At 42.5% G+C, this 25,013-nt stretch overlaps 2 protein-coding genes across 2 annotated transcripts; one reads left to right on the top strand and one right to left on the bottom strand.

Annotated features, from left to right (window-relative positions):
* Positions 1-1,174: 1,174 nt before the first annotated feature.
* Positions 1,175-14,544, top strand: LOC115154855 (cationic amino acid transporter 3). The gene is made up of 12 exons (XM_029701521.1): positions 1,175-1,508; positions 7,746-8,195; positions 8,346-8,507; positions 8,663-8,864; positions 9,043-9,161; positions 9,362-9,584; positions 9,731-9,870; positions 10,189-10,291; positions 10,456-10,685; positions 10,816-10,982; positions 11,083-11,191; positions 11,469-14,544. The coding sequence occupies exons 1-12, from the start codon at positions 1,427-1,429 to the stop codon at positions 11,615-11,617; spliced, it is 2,136 nt and encodes a 711-aa protein (XP_029557381.1). The 5' UTR covers positions 1,175-1,426; the 3' UTR covers positions 11,618-14,544.
* Positions 14,545-21,861: 7,317 nt separating this feature from the next.
* LOC115154856 (ras-related protein Rab-39B-like) lies at positions 21,862-24,964 on the bottom strand. Its single transcript, XM_029701522.1, has 3 exons — positions 24,611-24,964; positions 23,376-23,602; positions 21,862-23,077 (listed from the first exon to the last, which is right to left on the bottom strand). Exons 2-3 carry the CDS (start codon positions 23,588-23,590, stop codon positions 22,651-22,653), a joined length of 642 nt encoding a protein of 213 aa, XP_029557382.1. The 5' UTR covers positions 23,591-23,602; positions 24,611-24,964; the 3' UTR covers positions 21,862-22,650.
* Positions 24,965-25,013: the final 49 nt, after the last annotated feature.

Here is a 25,013-nt window from a genome sequence, read left to right on the forward strand (position 1 = left end):
CCTGCTTGGCTAGAGCGCAAATGCCAAGACCATAGTAGGTACGTTTGCTATTTAACGCAATAGTTACCGTGACAAAACTATCGGTGGAGTTAAACATGTGATTGAAACACATTGATTTTTATATTTTTATTCGGTACATGAAAACCTGAGCAATAAAATACATTTTGTGTGCACTACATCATAATGCAGTGATTTTTAGCCAGAAGTCCGTTTGGTGGAAACACCACTGGTGGGGAAATGCGCATATTTTCTTTATGCGTTTTTTTAACATACGCATCAAAATCTGTCGACAATTGGATGTAAACCTAGCTAGTGACATGATTTGCAAAATCTGCAACGGGTTTCTAGCCAAAGGCAGGGTATTTTCTTGCTTCTCACGTCACCGTAAATGCTTTAACTTTTGATGTCATCGGGTAGAAATTTTTTTCTACAAAGTTTAGAAATGCACTGTTTTCACATATGTAGACATCAGTGATGGGAAAAGTACCCAATTGTCATACTTGAGTAAAAGCATAGCTACCTTAATGGAAAGATAATCAAGTGAAAGTCAACCAGTAAAATACTACTTGAGTAAAAGTCTAAAAGTATTTGGTTTTAAATATACTTAAGTATCAAAAGTAAATGTAATTGCTAAAATATACTTAAGTATCAAAAGTGGACGTAAAAGTATAAATAATTTCAAATTCCTTATATTAAGCAAAGCAGACGGGACCATTTTCTTGTTTTTAAAATGTACGGATAGCCAGGTGCACACTCCAACACTCAGACATTATTTACAAAAGATGCGTTTGTGTTTAGTGAGTCCGCCAGACCATAGGCAGTAGGGATGACCACGTGTTTTCTTGATAAGTGCGTGAATTTCACAATTTTCCTGTCCTGCTAAGCATTCAAAATGTAACGAATACTTTGGGTTGCCAGGGAAAATGTATGGAGTAAAAATTAAAATATTTTCTTTAGGAATGTAGTTCATTAAAAATAGTAAAAAATATAAATAGTAAAGTACAGATACCCCAGAAAACTACTTTAGTAGTACTTTAAAATATTTTTACTAAGGTACTTTACACCACTGGTAGACACTGATATTGTGATGGCGAGATAATAAAAATGAGGTTGAAAAGTATTAGAGTTGACCTTTAAACTCAAAATATTACAGTAGAAAGAAGAATTGTGTTTTCTTCTTTCCTACCATGGTCTGATTGGTGGGAGTAATATACCTCTCCTGTTATGGAGTTTGCATGCCAGTGAGATTTCAGGACTGGGAAGGGCATATGTCATACCGTCAGTATGGCCTCATTAAACATTGCACCTCTAACACGCCAGACTGCATGAATGGTTTGCGCCACACTACAAAGGGAGGGTTGTTTATACTACGAACCTCCACGTCACTGTCTCCGCCCTGTTAAAAAAAAAAACCACACAAGAACTAATGAACGCGGGATGTTTCATCAGCGAATGTGAAGTCAACTGTATTTCGCCGTGCTGTCGAACCTTCCAAAGTAAAACCAAAGGTAAAGTAACCAACATCACACGTTGTACTGAAAAAGTATGTGCTTACGTTTCGATGTTGTGGTCCATGTGTCGAGACTCCGTAGTATTTTACTCTCGCTGTTTCTGACGCAATCCTACCCTCGTGTGTTGTCAGAAATACTAACTTTAGCCAACTACTATAACGATATTCTTTTTTAAAATAGTACATTACTGGTTATGTTTTTAGGAATTAGAATACTCATTGGTTGTTTATTTTGTTTGAAATAAATAGTTGGAAGACGTTAGTTACCAATACCATTGCTCGCTAAGGCGGTTGATGTTTTAGCGGGTTACGTGAATTTAGCCAGTTAGCATATTGGCTATTAATGGTAGCTAGCTAGGTAACGTTATAATCTAAGATGTGCCGTGTAAATCCATGTTGCTGCAACTAACTAGTTTATCTTGTCGGGTGTAAAAGCTGCTGTGTGCCATCATTCGTTGTTTTTACTTGCTAGCTATCAAACAAAGTCTTAAGTCAACTAGTTCAATTACTTTGTTAGCTAACGTTAGTTAATGTTATCTAGCTAACTATCGTTAGGTGGAAACCTACACATCGACGAACTGTAGGTATGCATGTAACTATTTAACAAACCAATCACAAACAACTTTCATAATATACCAGTCTAGCCAGACAATAGACGGGTCCTTGTAGCGTTAGCTGCATCTAACCGCATTTGTAATATGTTGCGTCAGCTGTTGCATCAGCTTGAGTTCGCTAGCTAGCAGCATTTTATAGTGGCTGATATTAACTAGCCACAACTAGCTAAATGTGTTACACCGTCATGTTTAATGTGAGGACTCCTCGTCTGTGTGTTGAAAGTTGTTCGCCCTCAGTCTCACGTCAGACAGTTGTTCATGGATCGCCAGCCCAATGTTTACTCTTAAGGAACAACTTTACCGCCTTACTTAGTAATTGTTTGATGTTCAGGTTGGTCATCATGAAGAGGAACATTTTTTGTTTTATTATAGGGGGGGGGGTCTTTGCCTCAACTGACTCATTCAAGGGGTCACTTTTTGCATAGAAGGCATTTATTTGGTCACCCTAGTATTCTGAGCTGATGGATGGAAATACAAATTTGCAGGGACATTTTCTGACATGTTCGAGGGGCAAATTTGCCCCAAGCTCTGTGTAGACTGGTCATGGCATTGGACATTGAGGAAGGGATCCTGTTGGCTCTGTTCCAGTGGCTTGAAAGTCACTCATAGCAGTAGTCCTTTTTTGACTAGAAAACGGATTGCACCATAGCGTCAAACAGCTATGACTATAACTATTGACTGTCTGTGATGCGTGAAGTGTGCCGCCCATCACATAGCTCCAAGGGTGACCTCGCCCACTGAGATTAGAATGCTGAAAGGGCACTCTGCACCAGCCTATTAAAAAGTATCCACTCCCCCAATGAACATCTGAAAAAGCATATAAAAGGGTCAAGAAACACCATGTGTAGGTGTTAAAATAATTTCCTTGTGTGTGCTTAACATTTTCATATATGGTAATTGTACCCACAAATTGCATGGTGAGCCAGTTTGTCAAATGATTCCCCTGGTCATGAAGTCAGCGGTTATTAGTCGAACATGAAATGCAGGGCTGGAGTAAAGTTGTCATTTTGAGGCATTTTCAAATCTGGTCATGTTATACAGTGCACCCATTAATTGATATGCTTGTTACAGTGACATTTTTTGAAGATTATAGCAGTGGTGCCTGGACTTTGCAATCTGTTTACCTGCCTGTCGAGGACAAGTGACAGGCAGAACCACCCGTATCACTCACGTTCTCTGTCCCACACGCCAGGACTGAGAGGTGCAAGAGCGCTCTTTTTAGCAACCAGGAAATTGCGGCGCGATTTCGGCGTAGTGCATCTTTAAATTATTTTGACTCAAAACACGAGGAGACGGTGAAACAACTTATTTATTGAATACCATCTCATTAGTCTATTACACTTTAATAAAGCACTGTGAATTACTTTACAAGATGATGCATGTTTTTTCTATTGCATGCCACCAACTTAGTGGCACCCGTATAAATTCTAAATAATGTCCTGGGTCAGATTGGATATGATATGATTGTTAGGTATCTCTGGTATGTATTACTTTAACTGACTTGTCCGGAAGGGCCTGTACAGATCTGAACGCGATAATTTATGCTGCTGCTCTTGCTTTTCATGAGTGGGGCGTGGAACGTGTAGCTTGTTGGCCAACATAAGTCATCAAAGTGGCAATAGTCTACAGTCATAGAGCCTCCATGTGTGGCAAAAGTTAGGAGATATCAATCTAGATGGAATGAAAAGTTAAAGGAGAATGATAGGCTGAGAGCCAACAGGCTGCTACTTAATTTTTTGAATGGAGTTATTTGTAATTGTAGGATGACAGCGCACAATTTAAAAATATATTTTAAGAAACTTGGGGGGGAGAATACTTTTTTGCCATAGCCCTGACTGGCTTTAAACATGCGCTTGTCTGAGGTGTCGGACTCGACGACAGTTGCTATCAGATTTGACCGCTGTGGTTGGTTGCTCAAAATTATGGGGTGGGGCTTAGCATAGGGTCAATTTTGGGGAGGTACTACCTAAATGGCTCAAATCTCAATTTAAGATACTGACTTTATAACAAATTGTGCTATTTACACTTTGTAGTACATTTTTACACTGTTTTGGACTATCAATGTAACATCGGTCGTTTTGAAGCAGAGCAGTTGGTTTGAGGTCAGCTGCCTTTTTTTAATAAGTCTTATCTGAATTGTGTGTAATTATTTGTCTACATTTAGTCCATAGCCATGTATTTCAGTGTCTATCGCTAGGTTTCCATCCAATTTGGCAACATATTTTCATTCAAATGGTCTCAAACAAGTGCCGTGTTCCCTCTAAATGGACTTATTGCAGATAAAAATCAGTGGGTGATGACTGCACACAATGTACCTTTTCACTTAAGTTTTCATGTACCGAATAAACATCTGAAGTTCAATGTGTTTCCGTTGCATTTTCAACTCTCGATAGTTTTGTCACAAAACTGCTGCGCTAAATAGCAAATGTGCCTACTCTGGTCTTGGCACATGTGCTCTAGCCACCAGCTTGCAGTGTGGGTGGGCAAGTCACATGATGACATCATCATTATGGATAAGTGAGAATGTTTGTTTTTATTTGTCCCGCATCGATCGTCAAGTCGCCAGAATCAGACCCTCAATATTTATTGGAAAGGAGCATCAAGATCACTGTGCACTTTCACCACCCTGTGAAGTTCCTCATAAGTTATTTAATCTGTAGCCTAATAAACTGCATGGTTTCCTGAGTCGCTCTGGGAGGACCACACACCATATCGTTGCGTGACTCTACGACCATTTCTCGCATGATTTCATTGTACAGACACAAAGATCCCACTACCAGTGAGCAGGAACACTAACCAATAAGGGAACCCACTCTTTCCACTTTATATAGTATCATAAGTTAGCTAGCGATGAGGGCCTAGGTCTTAGCATATGAAATAAACAAAAGTTATCTTAAAGCCTAGGAAGCTTAGGACACCCTGATAACAAACTAGGCTAATCATAATACCGTATCGTGATGGCAGCGTTGAGGCTAGACAGTGAGTCAAAAAAAAAAAGAAGTGCTTTGTGTGGAGTGAGCAGGAGTCTGTAATGAGATTCAGAGCTAAGATAATCCTCTTAGTCTGTTGCAGCATGTGCTTTGGAAAAGCTCAGCGAGGCAAATAATGTACAGTATCTGCGGAAGCTTCCGCCGGGTGGTTCCTTGTGTGCTGGAAGACCTAGTTAAAAGCCTCACAACATAAACCTAAATCTAATCCATAGGGTATTAGTTAGCAATACCATTGCTCTCTTGTCCCTATGTGGCAGAGGTGAGCAATATTTGGAACATTGAATCGCAATCAAATTACAGTATCGAATCTCGATACATTTCGTATCGGCACCTAAATATTGTGATAATGTCGTATTGTGATGTCCCTGGCAAATTCCCAGCCCAAGTATTAGGCAATTAGACTAGGCCTAGTTTTTAATGCTCTTTAAGTGGTTGAAGTACTCCTACCCATTGTATACTATAGCCTACCTATTACAGGAAAAGATTCCCACTAAACCCTTTAGGCCTGGAGGCTCCAACGAGCATGCCTGATTTGAGCTTCCAGGTGGTAAATTAGAGGAGCTGCGTCTTTACAACCTGGTCTGAAGCCGCCGCTGTTTCACAGAGGCCAGCCACCCCTCGTGAAGACCACAAGGAAAAGATTAGCCTAGTTGGTCTAGGTGACGCAGGGTGGCCTACCTCCAGAGCTTACTGTGTGTGGGCAGAACAGACTAAACCTCTCAGGCGCCGCACATTAATCGCAGGCAGGGGGACTCCCAGGAGTGAACCTTTCCCAGGGCCGGAGATGACGCCTACCCTGCCCGCCGGCCTCCTAAAACCGCTAATGCAACTCTTCAGCAGAGCAGACCCTGTATGCGGTTTCTGTCCTGCATAACTATTCCGTCGTTCAATCATGACCCCTAGATAGCACAGCCATGGTGTGTTTTTGTTTAGTTTTTTTAAACACTGGTTTAAGTTACAAGGTGGATATGCCAAGCCCATGCAGACTTCAATAAGGAAGCTGTTGTGCATGTCCTAGTGCAGGATGGAATATAGTTGATTGCACCATTGTGATCCAATCACGGAAGCTAGCCCAGGCTGACTGCCCGGTCAAACCAGTGTTGACTATTTTCCCTGCAAACAGTTTGTGACAGTAACTACAATGCCTGATACATGAAAGTTATTTTTGAACAGTTTTAATTTCCCGTTACCTTCAGAGGCCAGGGGATATGTTTATTTTATACCGACATTCCTTTTTTTGTTCTGTGTTTGCAAATTGTTTTCTCAATAACCTTCCGGTGATTGTGCACAGTGTTCTATGGATAACAACGTAGAATGGGCTCAAAAACGTTTTATTATTTGACTATTATTATAGGTGTTAGAGGCTAAGCTACCTTTTGTGGAGTGTTTGGTGTGCTGCTGAAGAGGCAGTGTCTCAGATATCTCGAATAAGCAGTAGCCACGATGACCTTACGGTTGGTCGGGACAAGGATCAGACATTCTGTGCGACGTGCTTCATGTCAACATGGAGCTGTGTGGACAGCTGCCGCCAGTCAGACAAGGTCATGTGACCAGAGCCTCCGATGCTTATGAGGTGGTTGTGTGTGTGAGTGTCCCTGCAGTCTGGCACCTGCACAGATAGAGATGCTGTCTGTCCTTGAGCCGAAGGGGCCGGGGGTTTTGTTGTAACTGGTGCTATCAGTATTAGTCAGCCTGCCCCTAGAGATGCCTAAACACTACATCGCTGACGTGAATGCTCTGATTTGTTGTCGTTACACGAGATTGCTGAGCCAAAGTTTTGCTTGAAACGTTGCGCTGTTGTCACTTTTTTTTGGGGGGGGGACATGCTAGTTGTAATAGGAAGTGGGATACCAAGTTCTATGGACAAGGACTACTTTTTAAAAATCTACACGCATTTTACAAAAACACGCATTTTACAAAAACACATTTTATAGGAAGAACTGCCGGTACAAAATTTGCTAACAGAATACAACCGAGGGAGATTTTACTGTAATTCTGTTACCAAAGTTTGCGTCTGCAGTTTTTCCATTTAAATGTTGTCATTGTGCATAGAGTTGTATGGTTTGTTCAACTTTTGGTTTGGCATACATTTTTAAAGTGAAGAATCTTGAGTCATTGGGAATTGCCCGTGTCTTTAAAATGTTAGTCTTCCAGTAAGGTAGTGAATAGCGAGGCACAGAGATATTGGTGTTCACTTCCTTGTTTGCTTATCGAAGCTCTCTACCGGTCAGGTTTAGAAACTTTTTTTTTTATAAACCACTATTGAAGGTGGAGAAATGTAATTCTGGGAAGATGCGTAATAGCTGCATGCTGTTCCTTAGAAGGAATGTGGTTTGCTTGTCTGGAAACCTGCAGGAAGGGGAATTAAAACGTTACTGGAATTACCTGAGTAGGAGGAACCAGTACTAGGAACCAATACTAGTGTGGTACCATACGGAAATGTAACATATCAACTTGACTAAATACGACGCACATGAGAGCTAATCAGTCAGTTCGTTGTCCCAGAGACGGTTGGTTTGCAAACAAGGGATCCGCACGAAACAAGGTAAAGCAACAAACGGCTAGATTAAACTGTAGCCTATTATCTCACGTCGTCACTCATCAATCTGCTTCCCCTCTGTTTGATCGTAGGATCTCTCCTGCTCCGTCTCAACTCTTCACTGCTCTGCTCAGTCAACCCCTTCAGCTTCGCAGCTCCCTCCTCAGACGCGACCATGGTAGACAAGATGGCCTCCTTTGGCCGGATCTTATTGCGACGCAGGGTACTGGACTGCTCCGATGAGGGAAGCCGCTTCGCCCGCTGCCTCTCCACACTGGACCTGGTGGCACTGGGGGTGGGCTCTACGCTAGGGGCAGGGGTGTACGTCCTGGCTGGTGAGGTAGCCAGGGAGAAGGCTGGTCCTGCCATCGTGCTCTGCTTCCTCATCGCTGCACTCTCCTCCATGCTGGCCGGACTCTGTTACGCCGAGTTTGGCGCCCGCGTACCCAAGACTGGTTCGGCGTACCTGTACAGCTACGTGACGGTTGGCGAGATCTGGGCTTTCATCACGGGGTGGAACCTCATCCTCTCCTATGTCCTCGGTGAGTTAGTAGATTGGAAATTGCTTCCGTTTTCAAAGGCTTTTGCGTTGAGCCACAATGTTCACTGTGGTTAGGCTCTAGTCTCCCTTATCCTCTTGAGTTTGGTTGATGGTTTCCATGACGTTAACTTCTTCTCCATGGTCCTTTTAGGTACAGCCAGTGTGGCCCGAGCCTGGAGCTCTACTTTCGATAGCCTGGTGGACCAGAGGATATCAGGCTTCTTCAGGTCGTCCATGTCCATGAACGTCCCGGGGGGCGTGCTGGCTGAATACCCGGACCTGTTTGCGCTCATCCTCGTGCTCTTATTAACCGGTGAGGACTTCAGTCAACCAAAATGTATAGTGCTGGGGGAGGCAGCATATAAGTTATAGCCTCATTGTAAAAGCTTGCATGTACAGTATTGTAACGTCCACGTGCCTAATGCAGTTTGATTTGTGTTCCTAACGCCATACTGTTGCTTCTTCCAGGGCTGCTGGCATTTGGCGTGAGTGAGTCGGCTCTGGTGAATAAGATCTTCACGGGGGTTAACCTGGTGGTGTTGGGCTTCGTCATCATCTCAGGCTTTGTGAAGGGAAACACGGACAACTGGAACCTTACTTTGGAGGACTTTAACAGCACCTACCGCGGCATCAACGCCAATATCACCAACGCTTCCAGCTTATCCAAAGAGTGAGTCCTCCAATACAGATTAATACCAGCTGAGATTTAGCCGGAGATTCCATTATAGTGCACTGGTATTGGCTAAATCATGCTTTCATGTGTCTAGCTGTGTTTTAATCTCTGCACTTGGCTTCAGAAATAAAACCGTGTAAATGACGCGTCTCTCAAACGCCTCTATGTCCCTCAGGGTTGTGGATAAGACGTTTGGCACAGGTGGTTTTGCTCCGTTTGGCCTCCGTGGCATTCTGTCTGGTGCTGCCACGTGTTTCTATGCCTTTGTGGGGTTCGACTGCATCGCCACTACAAGTGAGTTATTTACTGTGCTCCAAAGCGAAACATTAGGTCCACGTCGTTTGTTCTCAGTAGATTGAGCATTCACTTACATGCCACTTAATCAAAATGTGGCTTTTTCGCTAAATAGTTGGAATGTGTAGTTCTACCTGGTTGTTACTCTCATAGTTCCAGACAAATCATTGTTGTGCCTTGTCTTTAACCCCCCCCCCCAGGCGAAGAGGCTAAGAACCCAATGCGTTCCATCCCTGTGGGCATCGTGGCCTCTCTGCTCATCTGTTTCTTTGCCTACTTCGGAGTGTCTGCGGCCCTCACCCTCATGATGCCCTACTACCTGCTGGACATCAAGAGCCCCCTGCCAGAGGCCTTCAACTACATAGGCTGGCCTGCTGCTCACTACATCGTGGCTGTGGGCTCCCTCTGTGCTCTCTCCACCAGGTCAGTTAGACCGATAGACTGCACTATGGCTACTGTTCTGTAGCACCCTTGTCTTCTACACTCCTCAGTACTTGGTGATCTTGTCAAGCTATCAAATGCACTCTTTGTTACGTGTGTGTATAATGTTGGTTTTGTTGTCTTCCTAGCCTGCTTGGGTCCATGTTCCCCATGCCGAGGGTCATCTACGCCATGGCAGAGGATGGGCTCCTGTTCCGTGGCCTGTCCCGCATGAACACGCGCACCAAGACCCCCCTGATGGCCACCGTTGTTTCTGGCTGTGTGGCATGTGAGTTCAGCCCTCCGCCCTCTCGCTGTTCATTCATCTGGTTCTGCTCTACTACCTCTGGGTTCCACTGTAGTCAACTCCTGCTGTTTCTTATGTTTTTGTTTATGTATGAAACTATGAATGTGCAGCAGGAGGGAAGCCTGTCGAAATAGACCCTTTGATCAGTGGAATGCTTTTTAAAAGTGTTTATTTTTTTAATGTTTTTCTATTTGTGTTTGAATGCCGGAATAACTAGAGTAAATAACCAACTGAAGGGATGTGGATTGTGTTTTCTATAGTATGTATGATGGTAATGCTCATTGTCCCTTCTCTCTGTAGCTCTGATGGCCTTCCTCTTTGACCTGGCTGCCCTGGTTGACCTCATGTCCATAGGGACACTGCTGGCCTACTCACTAGTGGCCATCTGTGTGCTCATCCTCAGGTGGGTGACGGGCTTGTACCGCTTTTTCTATACTATAATGCCTAACACAGCATTTTGTGATATTGAAATTATGATTTGTCTCCAATTCTGTGATTTGCTTGTGGTATTACCTTTCATGGTCCAGGAAACTGACCTGCTCTTCCCTCCTGTCCGTGTGTGTCCAGGTACCAGCCGGGCACCCTGAGCTCGTCCAGTCAGAGTGAGAAGCTGGTGGAGCTGGTAGGAGGGGAGAAGGTGGCCGTGTCCGGGCGGGACAGCGGTGACGAGTACGGCCTGGATCTGGAGGACCGCCCCCTCCGGGAGAAGTTCAACCCCCGCCTCCTCCTCTTCCCCAGCGGCAATCTACCCACTAAGATCTCTGGGAACATCGTCTATACCACCACGGCCATTATCTGTGAGTGACGCCTCTTCTCTTTCTCGCTCACTTACGACGTCGCAATGCAGTTGACCGCGGGTCGTTTTCAAAGCGGCTTCTTTTTATTTTTTGAGGGAGCACATTTTGATTGTCTCTTTGTCCTCTTTAGCGGTGCTCATCACTGTGCTGTGTGTGGTGTTGGCGGGGAAGCTGGATGAGTTGATCGAGGTTCAGCCTGTGTGGGTCACGGTGTGTGTCGTACTGGCCTTGCTCTGTGCTATTTGTGTCGTCATCATCTGGAGGCAACCCGAGAGCAAGGAAGCCCTCACCTTCAAGGTTCGTTTCTGGATACTTCAGTGTTTGTTCGCGGCTTACAACCAATTCATAATACAACTTGTATGCAGTAAAATGACTAACTTGCCCCCCACACACACAGGTGCCATTGTTGCCTTGGCTGCCCCTGTTCAGTGTCTTTGTCAACATCTACCTCATGATGCAGCTGGACCTGGCTACGTGGTGCCGCTTTGCCGTTTGGATGGGCGTTGGTGAGTTGGATTACATTATACAGAGTAGGAAATGTTTCTAAATTCTTAATCACGGAATCCGCTGTAGGGGAAACTGTCTGCCCCATGGTCAATGTAATTGCAGTGCATATTCTGCTGTTCTATCGCTCGTGCAATGATGTCGGAGGGGGGGAAAACTGTTTGTTTGCAGTAACTTTGTAATATCGCAAACAGATGTGGCAGATTAACCATTTTTAAAGATTCCCTCTTTAATTCAGTTAACTTAATTCCTCTCTTTTTTTTTTTCTCCTTCCCTCAGGATTTGCAATCTACTTCTGCTACGGGATCTGGCACAGCAGCGAGGCAGCCAACAGCACCCCCCGGAAATACGAGCCTGCCCTCCAGACCAAGAAGAAGCCCATCTACCTGGGGAGAGACGAGAGTGAGGCGGAGGGGATGAGCCCCTGAACGGCTAGGGGCTGGAGGAAACCCCACACGTTATACCTCTGAAGTGAAGGCAGACAATTCAACTGATACTGCAATATGTGTCTCTAGATTTGTTGCCTTTCATTTTTGGGAGATCTGTCCTACACTTTATTGGACAGTTGATGAGTAATACTTTCAACACTTAATGTTTCTATTAACATTACTAGTGATTTTTTTTAAATATATTTATTAACCGTTAGTCTCTTCCTAGTTGGTGGCTGTGGCCGTGCCTCCAATCGTTAGCCCCCAGGGCCCCCAGCAGCAATAGCAAGTACAGCTGTACAGGATCTGTTGGTTAGGGCCATGTGTATTACTGGGTACCAGTGTGTCTCTGGGGTTTACGGTCTTGGTCAGGGCCTCCGTAAACTTGTTAACTGTCGAGGCCCGACGCGGGCGTTTTTTTTGGGATGACTCGTAGACGAGCTGTCCTCCACCTGCCAAAGAGCATCCTATTTAACAGTAGGACTTTGTGCACCTAGTTGCAGAAACAAGTATTTTTGTTGTTGGTGTCAGCTTCTTCAATAAGACATGAGATGGAAATATCACCACAGAGACCTCGAACTACATATCCTATAATGTTAAAGGCGTTTATGAACAATCTGTTGCCGGTGGTTTTCTGTCGTACATTTTGTCTTCGAACGTATGGTAAAAAATAGTCAAAATAATGATGTATGTTATCATTTAAGGTGACGCAAGTCCCTGTGTTACTTGCCTCTGAGGTCCATCCAAAGAATTGACTGAGGTAAATCAACCCTTGGAGGGTGATAAAGCATCCCAGCACCTCTGCACTGTCTGCTGAATAATCTTTAATTTGGTATCATCATTTGGGCTGTTCTGTACTCTTGTAACCCCCTTTATATGCATTTCTATTTATCTCTGGAGTTTTGATTTACAAATTCGAGCTACCTTTTTTTTATATGGAATTACTTGAGTTTGAGATCTCTGCCTCGAATGCTTGAGCTGTCTACAGACGTAGATTTAACTGTCAAACAAAGAAATACCCGTATGATCTAGACAATGCACTGTATTGAGTCTTTTTTTTAAAGGCAGTGATTTTTAGTCCTGGTCAGCTATTACCACTAATATTACTTTAGTTATAGCTTCTTGTGAACAAACATTTTTCTTTTCACAAACATTTTTAGTTTCCATTGAAACTCGTTCTTGGCAGCTCGGCTGTCGAGTTTGCATCAGCATTTTAGCCGTCTATTTTCCTGCTATGCCCTTCAACTGACTTTGATCGAGTAATGTGCTTTTTATAGATGTGTTTTGTCTTCTTTACATGTACTCTTGGTTACCCCCTTGCTTTTAATGTGTTACTGTATATAGCAAAACCTTTGCCTCACCAAATAATTGACAGGTCTACTCGTGAATCTATTTGTTAGTCACTAGTTGTGGTGCTTCTTGACCAAGTTCCATTTTGCTTTGGAGACACTGGTTCAAGAACATGAGTATGGCCAGCAAAAATTGGTCTCTAAATTTTGAACTTTATTTGCTCAGCTCCAAAGACACTGGAGACGGCGAGTATAATTGATAGATATGGTATTGTAGTACAGTAATAACTGTACATGTACAGTGTGTGTATAGCTGTATTTTATTAGTAGAATGCTGTATATTATACAAATGGACACGTTTTATAGTTGTGCTTCTTGGCATTACTTTTAACAACATTGTTTCTTGAGGGTTTGTTAGACATCTCCAAAAGAAATCGGTTCCTAAAAATGCATACCACCTCAAAGATCCCACTGGCTGGTAAACCGTTTTATATACTGTAAATGCACTGCATGACCAAAAGTATGTGGACACCTGCTCGTCAAACATCTCAGTCCAAAATCATGGCATTAATAGAGTTGCCCCCCCCCCCCCCCTTGCTGATACAACAGCCTCCACTCTTCTGGGAAGGATTTCCACCAGATGTTAGAACATAGCTGTGGGGACTTGCTTCTATTCAGCCACAAGCATTAGTGAGATCAAGCACTTGTTTGGCAATTAGGCCTTGCTCGCAGTTGGCGTTCCAATTCATCCGAAGGTGTTCGATAGGGTTTAGGGCAGGCCAGTCAAGTTCTTCCACACCGATCTCGACAAACCATTTCTGTATGGAAGTCGCTTTGTGCACGGGTGCATTGCCATACTGAAACAGGAAAGGGCCTTCCCCAAACTGTTGCCACAGTTGGAGCACAGAACCGTCTAGAGTGTCATTGTATTCTGTAGCATTTAGATTTCCCTTCACTGGAAATAAGGGGCCTAGCCCGATCCATGAAAAACAGCCCCAGGTCATTATTCCTCCTCCACCAAACTTTACAGTTGGCGCTATGCATTCGGGCAGGTAGCGTTCTCCTGGCATCCAGATTTGTTCATCGGACTGCCGGATGGTGATGCGTGATTCATCACTCCAGAGAACGCGTTTCCACTGCTCCAGGGTCCAATGGTGGCGAGCTTTACACCGCTCCAGCCGACGCTTGGCATTGCGCGTGGTGATCTTAGGCTTGTGTGCGGCTGCTCGGCAATGGAAACCCATTTCATGATGCTCCTGACAGTTATTGTGCTGACGTTGCTTTCAGAGGCAGCACTCGCCGGTCCTGTTCTGTGAGCTTTTGTTGCCTACCACTTCACGGCTGAGGTTCCTGTTGATGTTTCCACGTCACAATAACGACACTTACAGTTGACCGGGGCAGCTCTAACGGGCAGAAATTTGACAAACTGACTTGTTGGAAAGGTGGCATCCTATGACGGTGCCACGTTGAAAGTCACTGAGCTCTTCAGTAAGGCCATGTACGCCTGTCAGCAATGGGAATGGTTATAATAGCCAAAGCCACTATTTTGAAAGGGTGTCCACATACTTTTGTGTAATTGCCTGTATAAATGAGCTGTATTTTCATTGTTCTTTTCTAAATAAAATGGTTAATTACAAATTCTATGCCTTTTTGATTCTCAAGAATATATGGAATTGTTTTAGAAAATTCCTAATCCTATCAAGTGGGGGGGGAATACATATCCATAAAATAAATTTCCCTCAACAGATCCACAACTTTTGAATGCTGCATGTACAGGTAACTGCCAAAATAACCAATATCTTCAGGGTGTTGGGCTGCCAGAAGAGTTTCAATGCGCCTTGAAGGGATGTGGAACCATTCTACGACGAGAAATTCCATTATTTGGTGTTGGAGGAAAACTCTGTCACAAGCACTGCTCCAGAATCGGCCTTAAGTGTTCAATTGGATTGAGATCTGGTGACTGAGACAAACATGCCCTTTGCACCCCTTATGCTCCTTTGAGACTCCTCTTTCATAGTCACTTCTAGCCATGGTTGCCCAAATAATGGGCAGCTGAGCATTTAAAAAAATAAATAAAATAAATGTATACATGAACTGTACTGTTTTGACATTAGACACTCGCCCTTCTAGATAACTTGGAAACCATCTAACCAGGTCTTGTCTGGAAGTAGGCAAGCTAGCCAATTAGCTGCAGTGCCACCATGGCAAAAACGGTTTGACTTTGGATATCTGTGAGGGTTAGTTAGGGACTGTCAATATATAACACAATGTAAATGGGACAATATTTTCATGTTTCAAACCTTTTTAAGTGTTCTCATTAAATGCATTCAATATTTGTATATTAATTTCTACAATTTATAGTTTAAGGTTTTTATGTCATTGAAATTGAGCTTTTTAATTTGAAATTATTGTCCCATGTACATTTTTACATTTACTGATGGTCCCTAAATAGCCCCATAGGGATATCTAAAGTGAAACCAAATTTACCATGGTCAGTGCTTCAAAGTAATGATTACTTGGGTGCTGCCAGCTGTGGGCAGGATTGAAATAACCCAAGGAAAATGTACGTACCCTTCCTTCCGTGACACCCTTATTTACTAATAATCTTGCAAATTACATTTTGAAGGAGACTGACTTTGAAGTTATCCTATTTACACTTTGTTGTTAATTTTGACACTAGTATAACCAGAATAAACTCCTATAGATGCCACAGGCCATTTTCAAACTTTTTTGTTCAGTCGCTCTTTTAATTCGGTTCATGTGATGAATATGACGTGTTCAGATTCTCCTGGCATTGGTCTGTGCCCTTTGTGTCATTATCATCTGGAGGCAACCTGAGAGCAAGGAAGCCCTCACCTTCAAGGTTAGTTTCTGAATGCTTATTGAAGGTGTAAACAACAGGTGCAGTGTTTATTCATGGCTTACAACCTTGTCGTCACAGTTTTATAATACAGCTAGATATGCAGTGAAAGGACTGTTTTCTCTCCCCTTTCTAGGTGCCCTGCTGCCTTGGCTTCCTCTGTTTAGTGTCTTTGTCAAAATCTACCTCATATGACACAGCCAGTGGCGTAAAGTACTTAAGTAAAAATACTTTAAAGAGAAAACGGCAGCTACTCGGCCTCCGACCACAAGGCACTACAGAGGGTAGTGTGTACAGCCCAGTACATCACTGGGGCTAAGCTTCCTGCCATCCAGGACCTCTATACTAGACGGTGTCAGAGGAAGGCCAGCCACCCTAGTCATAGACTGTTCTCTCTGCTAATAATGTACTTTTTACTCCATACAGTTTCCCTGACACCCAAAGGTACTTGTTACATTCTGAATGCTTAGCAGGACAGGAAAACATCCCTGGTGATCCCAACTGCCTCTCATCTGGCGGACTCACCAACCGCATTTTTTCATTTTTAAATGTCAGTGTTGGAGCGTGCCCCTGGCTATCCGTAAATTAAATAACTAGAAAATGGTGCCGTCTGGTTTGCTTAATATAAGGAATTTGAAATGATTTATACTTTTACAGTACCTTTGGAAAGTATTCAGACCCCTTGACTTTTTCCACATTTTGTTATGTTATAGCCTTATTCTAAAGTGTATTGAAAAATTTTTCCTCAGCAATCTACACACACTACCCCATAATGACAAAGCGAAAAACATGGTTTTATACATTTTCGCTAATTTATTCAACTTAAACAACAGAAATACCTTAAGTATTCAGACCCTTTGCTATGAGACTCAAAATTGAGCTCACGTGCATCCTGTTTCCATGGATTATCCTTGTTTCTACAACTTGATTGGAGTCCACCTGTGGTAAATTAAAATGATTGGACATGATTTGGAAAGGCATACACCTGTCTATATAAGATCCCACAGTTGTCAGAGCAAAAAGCAAGCCATGAGGTCGAAGGAATTGTCCGTAGAGCTCAGAGACAGGATTGTGTCAAGGCACAGATATGGGGAATGGTACCAAATAATGTCTGCAGCATTGAAGGTCCCCAAGAACACAGTGGCATCCATCATTCTTAAATGGAAGAAGTTTGGAACCACCAAGACTCTTCCTAGGACTGGCTGCCTGGCCAAACTGAGCAATCTGGGGAGAAGGGCCTCCCATCTCCACTCTGCACCAAACAGGCATTTATGGTAGAGTGGCCAGACGGAAGCCACTCCTCAGTAAAAGGCAAATGACAGCTTGCTTGGAGTTTGCCAAAAGAAACCTAAAGACTCTCAGACCATGAGAAACAAGATTCCCTGGTCTGATGAAACCAAGATTGAACTCTTTATCCTGAATGCCAAGTGTCATGTCTGGAGGAAACCTGGCACCATCCCTACGGTGAAGCATGGTGGTGGCAGCATCATGCTGTGGGGATGTTTTTTAGTGGCAGGGACTGGGAGACTAGTCAGGATTAAGGCAAAGATGAACAGAGCGAAGTACAGAGAGACCTTTGATGAAAACCTGCTCCAGAGCACTCAGGACCTCAGACTGGGGCGAAGGTTTACCTTCCAACATGACAATGACCCTAAGCACACAGCCATGACAACGCAGCAGTGGCTTCGGGACAAGTCTCTGAATGTCCTTGAGTGGCTCAGCCAGAGCCAGGACTTGAACCCGATCTAACATCTCTGGAGAGATCTGAAAACAGCTGTGCAGCAACATTCCCCATCCAACCTTACAGAGCTTGAGAGGATCTGCAGAGAAGAATGGGAGAAACTCCCCAAATACAGGTGTACCAAGCTTGTAGCGTCATACCCAAGAAGACTCAAGGCTGTAATCACTGCCAAAGGTGCTTCAACAAAGTGCTGTGTAAAGGGTCTGAATACTTTTTTATTTTTTTATATTTCCGTTTTTTTTTTTAATACATTTTCAAAAATTCCAAAAAACTGTTTTTGCTTTCTCATTATGGGGTATTGTGTAGATTGATGAGCTATTATTTTAATCAATTTCAGAATAAGGCTGTGACAAAATATGGAAAAAGTCAAGGGGTCTGAATACTTTTCCGGAATACACTATTTTTGATACCTAATTATATTTTAGCAATTACATTTACTTTTGATACTTAAGTATATCTAAAACCACTTTCTTTTAGACCTTTACTCAAGTAGTATTTTACCTGGTGACTTTTACTTGAGTCATTTTCTATCTTTAATTTTACTCAAGTATGACAATTGAGTACTTTTTCCACCACTGGATGCAGCTGGACTTGGCTACATGGTGTCACTTCGCTGTGTGCATGGGCGATGAGGATTAACATTACATTATATACACATTCAATAGGAATTCTTTCTAGATCCACAGTAGAATCCCATATGTTTTTGTCGCCCTGTATTTTAACTGTGTCCTTAACTTTTAATGTTGCGCCTTGTGATTGTTACCGTCTAACCCTTTACAAGGCCAACTCTTTTTAGTGTGTGCTGCCCTCTTGTGTGTTTGTATATGGCATTGCAGCATTACACTAATGGAGACTACAAACGGTTGTTTTCGTATCAACAGTATTCACAATTTAATAGGGAGTTATTTCATAGTATCTTTGTGGTACAAATAGATACATCACCGACATTACATTAATTTAATCTCCATGTGCTTTGACCTGCTTGTATATCCAGTTTCACTTAAGGAATATCAAGTTCTTTCAACTGCTTGTTGAATAATAGGTATGTTTTTTTCCAGGCTGGGGGAATATCTAAGTCATTGGGGTTATAAGTGTGCATGCAGAGGTAACTAACACTGAACACGTGTATTTTGGATGGGCATCATAGAGCATTGGAACATTGACCATGCCTTTGCTGAGATCAAATGTTTATTCCTTACAAGCATATGAGACATCAAGCCTGCACCTTCTATGCACCCCAAACCTACACACCGCTAAAGAAACATGGTCGGCTTTATGTTTGTTTTATATAACATTTACAAGTCACATAAATGAATTGGAAATCCATCTTTGCTTTGACTAGAGATATATGTCGTTATCCATAGCCTCCAGTGTCTATCAGAGATCACGAACTACAGAGAACCGTCTGTCTGAATGTTCTCTCTACAATACCCTATATTACAGTCAAGTCAGTGGTTTAGAAAGAAAGACAACGGTTGTTTGGTGCCAGTGCTGAGATTGTGACATGAGCAGCTGATCTGGTACCTGGCTTAAGCAGAGAATGGAGACAGGAGTCCATTCAACAACACACACGTAGGCTCAATAAGCAGGTAGGATATTTCGGTACCGGATGTCAATACGAAGGTTGTGGGCGTTCATTTTTCATATATCTCCTTTCATATGGTACATGGGTACGACTTGAGCGAAAGTGGGGGAAACCAAAACTATCTTAATACCCTGAACAGAGCAACACCCATTCAAAGCCTTCTCCTTTTCCACTCCAGTTACTGTATGATACATTCTACAAATATTGAAACATATGGAATTTTCTCCCCATATTGTGAGAAAGTAAAACTGGAATTCTATCACGCCAATATCACACTTCATGTTCTAGAAGTAAATGTACCCAGTACAACCTGGCTATTTACAATATGTTATATCAGAAATCCATTAAGACACTTGTAATTCTTTGGAAAATCAAATGTAAAATGGGTGAAATGCAACTGTACACGTGCGGCAATGAACAACCCTCTTGTTCAACACATTGTGAAGGTTGGAGGACAGTAAAATGAATGAATGCATATTGTGGCTTTCCTTTAGAGCAAATGGTTAATTTCTCGGTGCATAGATACTTTGAACCCAGGAGGCTCCTCATTATTGCTCTCAGACATGGTCTGCTGGCATTAACATGCATAAATATGGACACGGGGGCCCTTGAAGCAAAGGGGTTCGTAGCTTACCGAAAAGTTGTAATAAGGTGGGTGGAAACTGGCATTGAGGAAGAAAACTGCTTAGGAAGTACTAAGGTTTGAGGTTGGAAGTCTTAATGTTTAGATAAAGCACACGGCTGAGTCTAATACACTGTAAAAAAAAAAAAAAGGGGGAAGATGCTGTCGTTCTGCAGTGCATTTACTGATTGGATGGATAACAAATTACACTTTGGTTCATTCAACCTATTCTATAAAATTTCCCTGAAATCAAATAACAAATTTGACAGTTCTAAATCGCTTTCAACACCTCATGAGCGGCTGCGCATTAAATAGCGGTGGGGCAATGTAGAGGCGGCAGCCTATCAAAAGCGCTGGAGGTATAGCTTATTGGGGGCGTGGCTTTCAGTTAGTTATTTTTGCCCACCTGTGAGTGTAAATGTCGTTCCTGTTAATGTGGTCTATTGTATCTGTTATTCTAACTCAAACTTGTACACTGACAGCATCTGTAATGATACTTGCATGAGTGCATATGGTACTAAAGAGCCTGTTAAGGTTTCTATGTTAAGGTAGCTAATTCTTGGTCATGATATTGTGGCTACTAAATGTATAAAGAATATGTTTAAAAACATTATTTCAAGTTATCGAACCAACTTAATTTCTTGATTTACAGGGAATTGATTTAATTGGATTTGGATAGGTAATTCCAAATTAAAAAGTGAACTTGGAACAGTATGAAAAAATTGGTTACATTTACATGACATATGAGTTTGTATTTGCTATTTATTAGGTTTAACCAAATGGGAAAAGTAAGTTGAGTTTTGAAAGAAATACATTGCAACTTCAAATATAGGTTTGGTAATAATGAAATAAAACTGTCGCCATTGAATCATATATTTGATTTCAACAAATGTAGTTTTTTTCAATTGAGAAAACCTAACTAATTTACTTGTAACCAGTTGGTCATTTTTTAGGTTGATCCAAAAGAGTACTTTTTTTTTTTAACAGTGTAGGGCGGGAAGAAATATCGGACATGTTTCCTTATGCAGAATGTTGCTTATAATCATGTTAAAACTACAAGCATACGACCATACAGTATGGAGGTCTTAAGAAACTAAATGCAAACAACCCTAGTGCAGCCGACCCCATTTAAAGCTTCAGTGTTCCTCAGGAGGCATTATCGTTGGGTAGATGTCAATGTTTAAGGGGTGGGCTTACAGTTTAAGCCAATGGAGTAAATAAAACTGCTTTCTCATAAGACACATTCTCTGTAATGATTATGATCGATGGACAGGGTAGCTAAAAGGGGTGATATGTTGTACATTTACCTTCTGTCACCAACTGTGCATTTAACATGAGCAACGAGGACGCAAACCGCAATAAAAAAACATTGATGTTAGGCATTTCACGGTGCATACCCACACTCAACGGTACAAATCCCCTGTGGATACTCATATAGAAACACAGTTGACAACTGAATCAGTACACACAAACTTTGGTTCCATCTTATCTACGATCAAAAGGGTGATGGCAATGATGTGTTCTCGGGTTGTTCATTTGTCTGGTGGTGCCATCAGTCACACAAAGTAAAGCAGAGGAGGCATTGCACACAGCAGTGTGCCATTCCCCACATGCTCACGCAGTGCTAATGCAACACATGCTTCCCTCTGCGAATTGGATCTTTCCATAGAGAGGGTTTAAAAAGCAGGGCTAGATTTGGTGTCCCCTTGTATTGCACACACCAGCCAGCAACAGACCAGGGAGGTTAGGTGTCCTCCCGAAAGTTGTGTGAGCGCTCCAGACTCCAGGACAGACTTGTAAAGTTTGAGGTGTGTTCCTTCCGTAGGGCACAAGACGAGGCATAAGTACAGAGAGGAAAATCTCATCATAAAGCAGGGCAGTTATTTTCTTTCAAGTGCATGTAACAGGTAAGACAGAGGCGAGGAAGGTTACTTTGGCAATTGGGTCGTTCCACCAATTCGGTGCCTTTTGAGAAGTGTAACTTGGTACATTTTTTGGGGGGTTTCACCTAATTTGAACATTCGGTCATAAAGAGCACATGTTCAACTTTTAAAAAAAAATAGTTTTCCCATTACTATAGTAATTGCCTATTAAGTGCCAAATAGGGTTGGCCATAACAGGGTTGACCATAACAGGACTGACCATAACAGGGTTGACGATTTCATCTTAAATCAGCCATCAATCCCCTTGTGACAGGGGGAATGGAAGCTTGTTGTGTGCACAGGGATTGGCAATTGAATACAAGCTTCACCCCCAAAAAATGTCATTGTTAGAATATTTCTAACCTGTCTATCTCTGGGTAACAGGGTTGACGTGTTATGCTCGACCAGCTCAGTTTTCCACCACAAAACACCAGAAAATTGCACAAAATTGTAGAACCAGCTCACCTGCTTTTACACTATGATTTCACTATTAGATGTTCAATGTTTCTTTAAAAAAATATAGATATTTTAAAAGGAATAGCTTCACCATATTAAAACAGGAGTTCAGTTGACCTTAAAACGAGGGACAGACATAAATGAATCACTAATCACATGAAATGAATAAAAATCTTCCGAAATGACAAAGCAACAAAATGTTACTTTGAGAAATGTTGGGATTAAGTGGGTTAAAATCCTCCTAGAAGAGACACCGGGTTGAGAGAGGGACATGTCAAAATGCAACAGGCTATTAAAATTCAATATTGGTGCACAATTTCTACTTAAAAATATCCAAGGGGCACAAAAGGCACTCTTTTCATGGAACGACCCAAATTGCTTTGTCCATTTTTGCTTCAGTGGTAGACTAGAGCTGATATGGCCTTCCAGTATTCAGGATAGGAGTGAGAGAGCCAAATAAATGCCAGGTGGTTAGACAGGGAGCTAGTGGGTCATAATGTTACAGGACTGCATGGGAGGGGGGGGGGGGGGGTAAAGCCAACTAGACAGACAGGACATTCAGCAGAGGCACCGACGGTCACTCTTGGTGACCTCTTCTGAGGAGTGCACCACATTAGGCACAAAGCCACTCTTCACCCCCTCCCAGCCCTCCTGGATGTTGATGTCACCGCTCTTCACAAGCTCAAATATGTCCTGCGTTAGCTCAGTGAAGGCCTTTTCCACGTTGATGGCGTCGCGAGCCGATGTCTCCACGTAGCGCATGCCATAGGCACCTGCCAGCTTCTCAGCTTCCTGCTGACTCACCTGCCTCTGGGACTCCAGGTCGCACTTGTGGCCCACCAACAGGAAGACGATGCTGTGAGGCTGGACGTGACTCCGGGCCTCCTCCAGCCAGTCATGCACATTCTGGAAGGAGCGACGGTTGGTGATGTCGAACAGAAGCAGCCCCCCAACAGAGTTACGGTAATACGCCCTGGTAATAGACCTAGAGAGGGTTGAGGAGGTAAGCAAAGAAGAGAGACAGAATTGAGAGAAATTGTAAATATAGGGTGTTGAGAAGTGGGGAAATGGAAAAACAAAGGAAGTGACAGAGAAGTGGTGAGGTTCAACATCAAGACAACGAAGGGGTCCGAGATGAATAATATAGAGATAAAATAGTATATTGTTATAACAATAATATTTACAGATGACTATCAAAAAAAACGTGATTTTTTTTTAAGACAAATTATTTCGTCTTTACAGTGGAAGATTAAAAAAGGAAAATACAATCTAAAAAACTTAACCTGAATCGCTCTTGTCCAGCAGTGTCCCAGATTTGAAGTTTAATGCGTTTCCCTGGCTCTATCTCCACTAGCCTTGAGAAGAAGTCTACACCGACTGTGGGGTCGGACACCTGCACAAAGCGTCCCTCGGTGAATCGCCGGATCAGGCACGACTTTCCTACTGTCGAGTCCCCAATGACGATGAGTCGAAACTGGTACAGCCATATCGCTTCCATATCTCACAGAATCTATGGCAAAAAAAAATAAAAGGAATAGTAAATGGCCTATAATCAACCTATAATCAAGTAGACTAGCTTAAATCTAGACTCATTAGTATCTACAGTAATTCATTAATGATCACCTATATACCCATTGATTCTTGAAGAATATCACTTAAACAGTATATTCCTCATGAGCTTAGTTCAACTGGTGTAAGCTTCCACTGGGCACAGACGTCAATTCAACGTATATTCGTTGAAATGACGTGGAAACAACGTTGATTCACCAGTGTGTGTCCAGTGGGTTGTTTTACTCCAATGTTTTGTTTGACTCCAATTTTTGTAAACATTGTAAGCGTTATCCTTATCGGCCTACTTTTTTTAAATGTAGTTCTGTGTGATGGGCCTGACCATTTTTTCGAGGCCTATTCGTGATGATGTGTGCGCAACATCCAAAATCGACTTGAGTGGTGCTAAGAACTATTAAATGTAGAATTCCAATAGCCTACTGCGGACGGACTAATTGCGTATTCTTGAAAAACAGTAGTCTGCCTGCCCTAGCCTACATTACAATGAGGGAAAGGCCGCTCCTCTTTCCAGTGTAAATGCACAGACAGCCCTTGCAAAATAACACTCATACATTCAGCTCCCATAGAAACACCGTTGGTTCATGACTCGTATATTCAGCTCTCATAGAAACACAGTTGGTGCAAAGCCAATCAAGTGCAATAACATAGATTTTTAATTACAAACCAAATTAAAAGGGCAGTTATCCACATTTTTATTGACAATCTAATCTCCGCTACATATTGAATACTCAATTCAACCGTGCCAAAATTTGGAAACCTTGTTTGGTCTGGTCTGGGCTACATAAGTCTGACGTTTTAGAATAAGCCATCTTAATTTAAAACACATTTAACTGATCTTCTTTCCGCCCTTCATAGATCGAGTTAGAACGGTCTTCTCTGTGGCAATGCCATATTAATCCATAATAAACACAACATCGGCATGTAGGCCAACAAACTTATGTTAAATTACCTTGTTGGATGGGCGATCAACGCCTGGCAATAGCAAACCCCATGATCTTGAGAAATATTTTCTCTCGAAGATGCTCTCTGAAACAGTGATCCCAGGAGGCCTAGTCAAACACCGTGTTTTACACCAAGGAGTAATCCGCAAATAGGCCTTGTTTTAGGCTATCATTTTATTTTATTCTACACAGAGATTTGTTACTGTACTGGCGAGTTTCATGTGAAATAGGCTAGTGGCCGTCCTTAAAACTTGTCGATGGTTTCATTTTATGGTAATTCCATGTTTAAAGATGGAGAGATCTTTTTGAAAATCCGCTGATGAAATGGCAGTAGCAACAGCATCACATAGCGCGACTCATCCCTCATCAGCACCATTACCGTAAGAACCCAGACAGCAACGCAGCAAAAAT

This window comes from Salmo trutta, chromosome 19 (assembly GCF_901001165.1).
Source record: "Salmo trutta chromosome 19, fSalTru1.1, whole genome shotgun sequence".
In the NCBI taxonomy this organism is placed as follows: Eukaryota; Metazoa; Chordata; class Actinopteri; order Salmoniformes; family Salmonidae; genus Salmo; species Salmo trutta.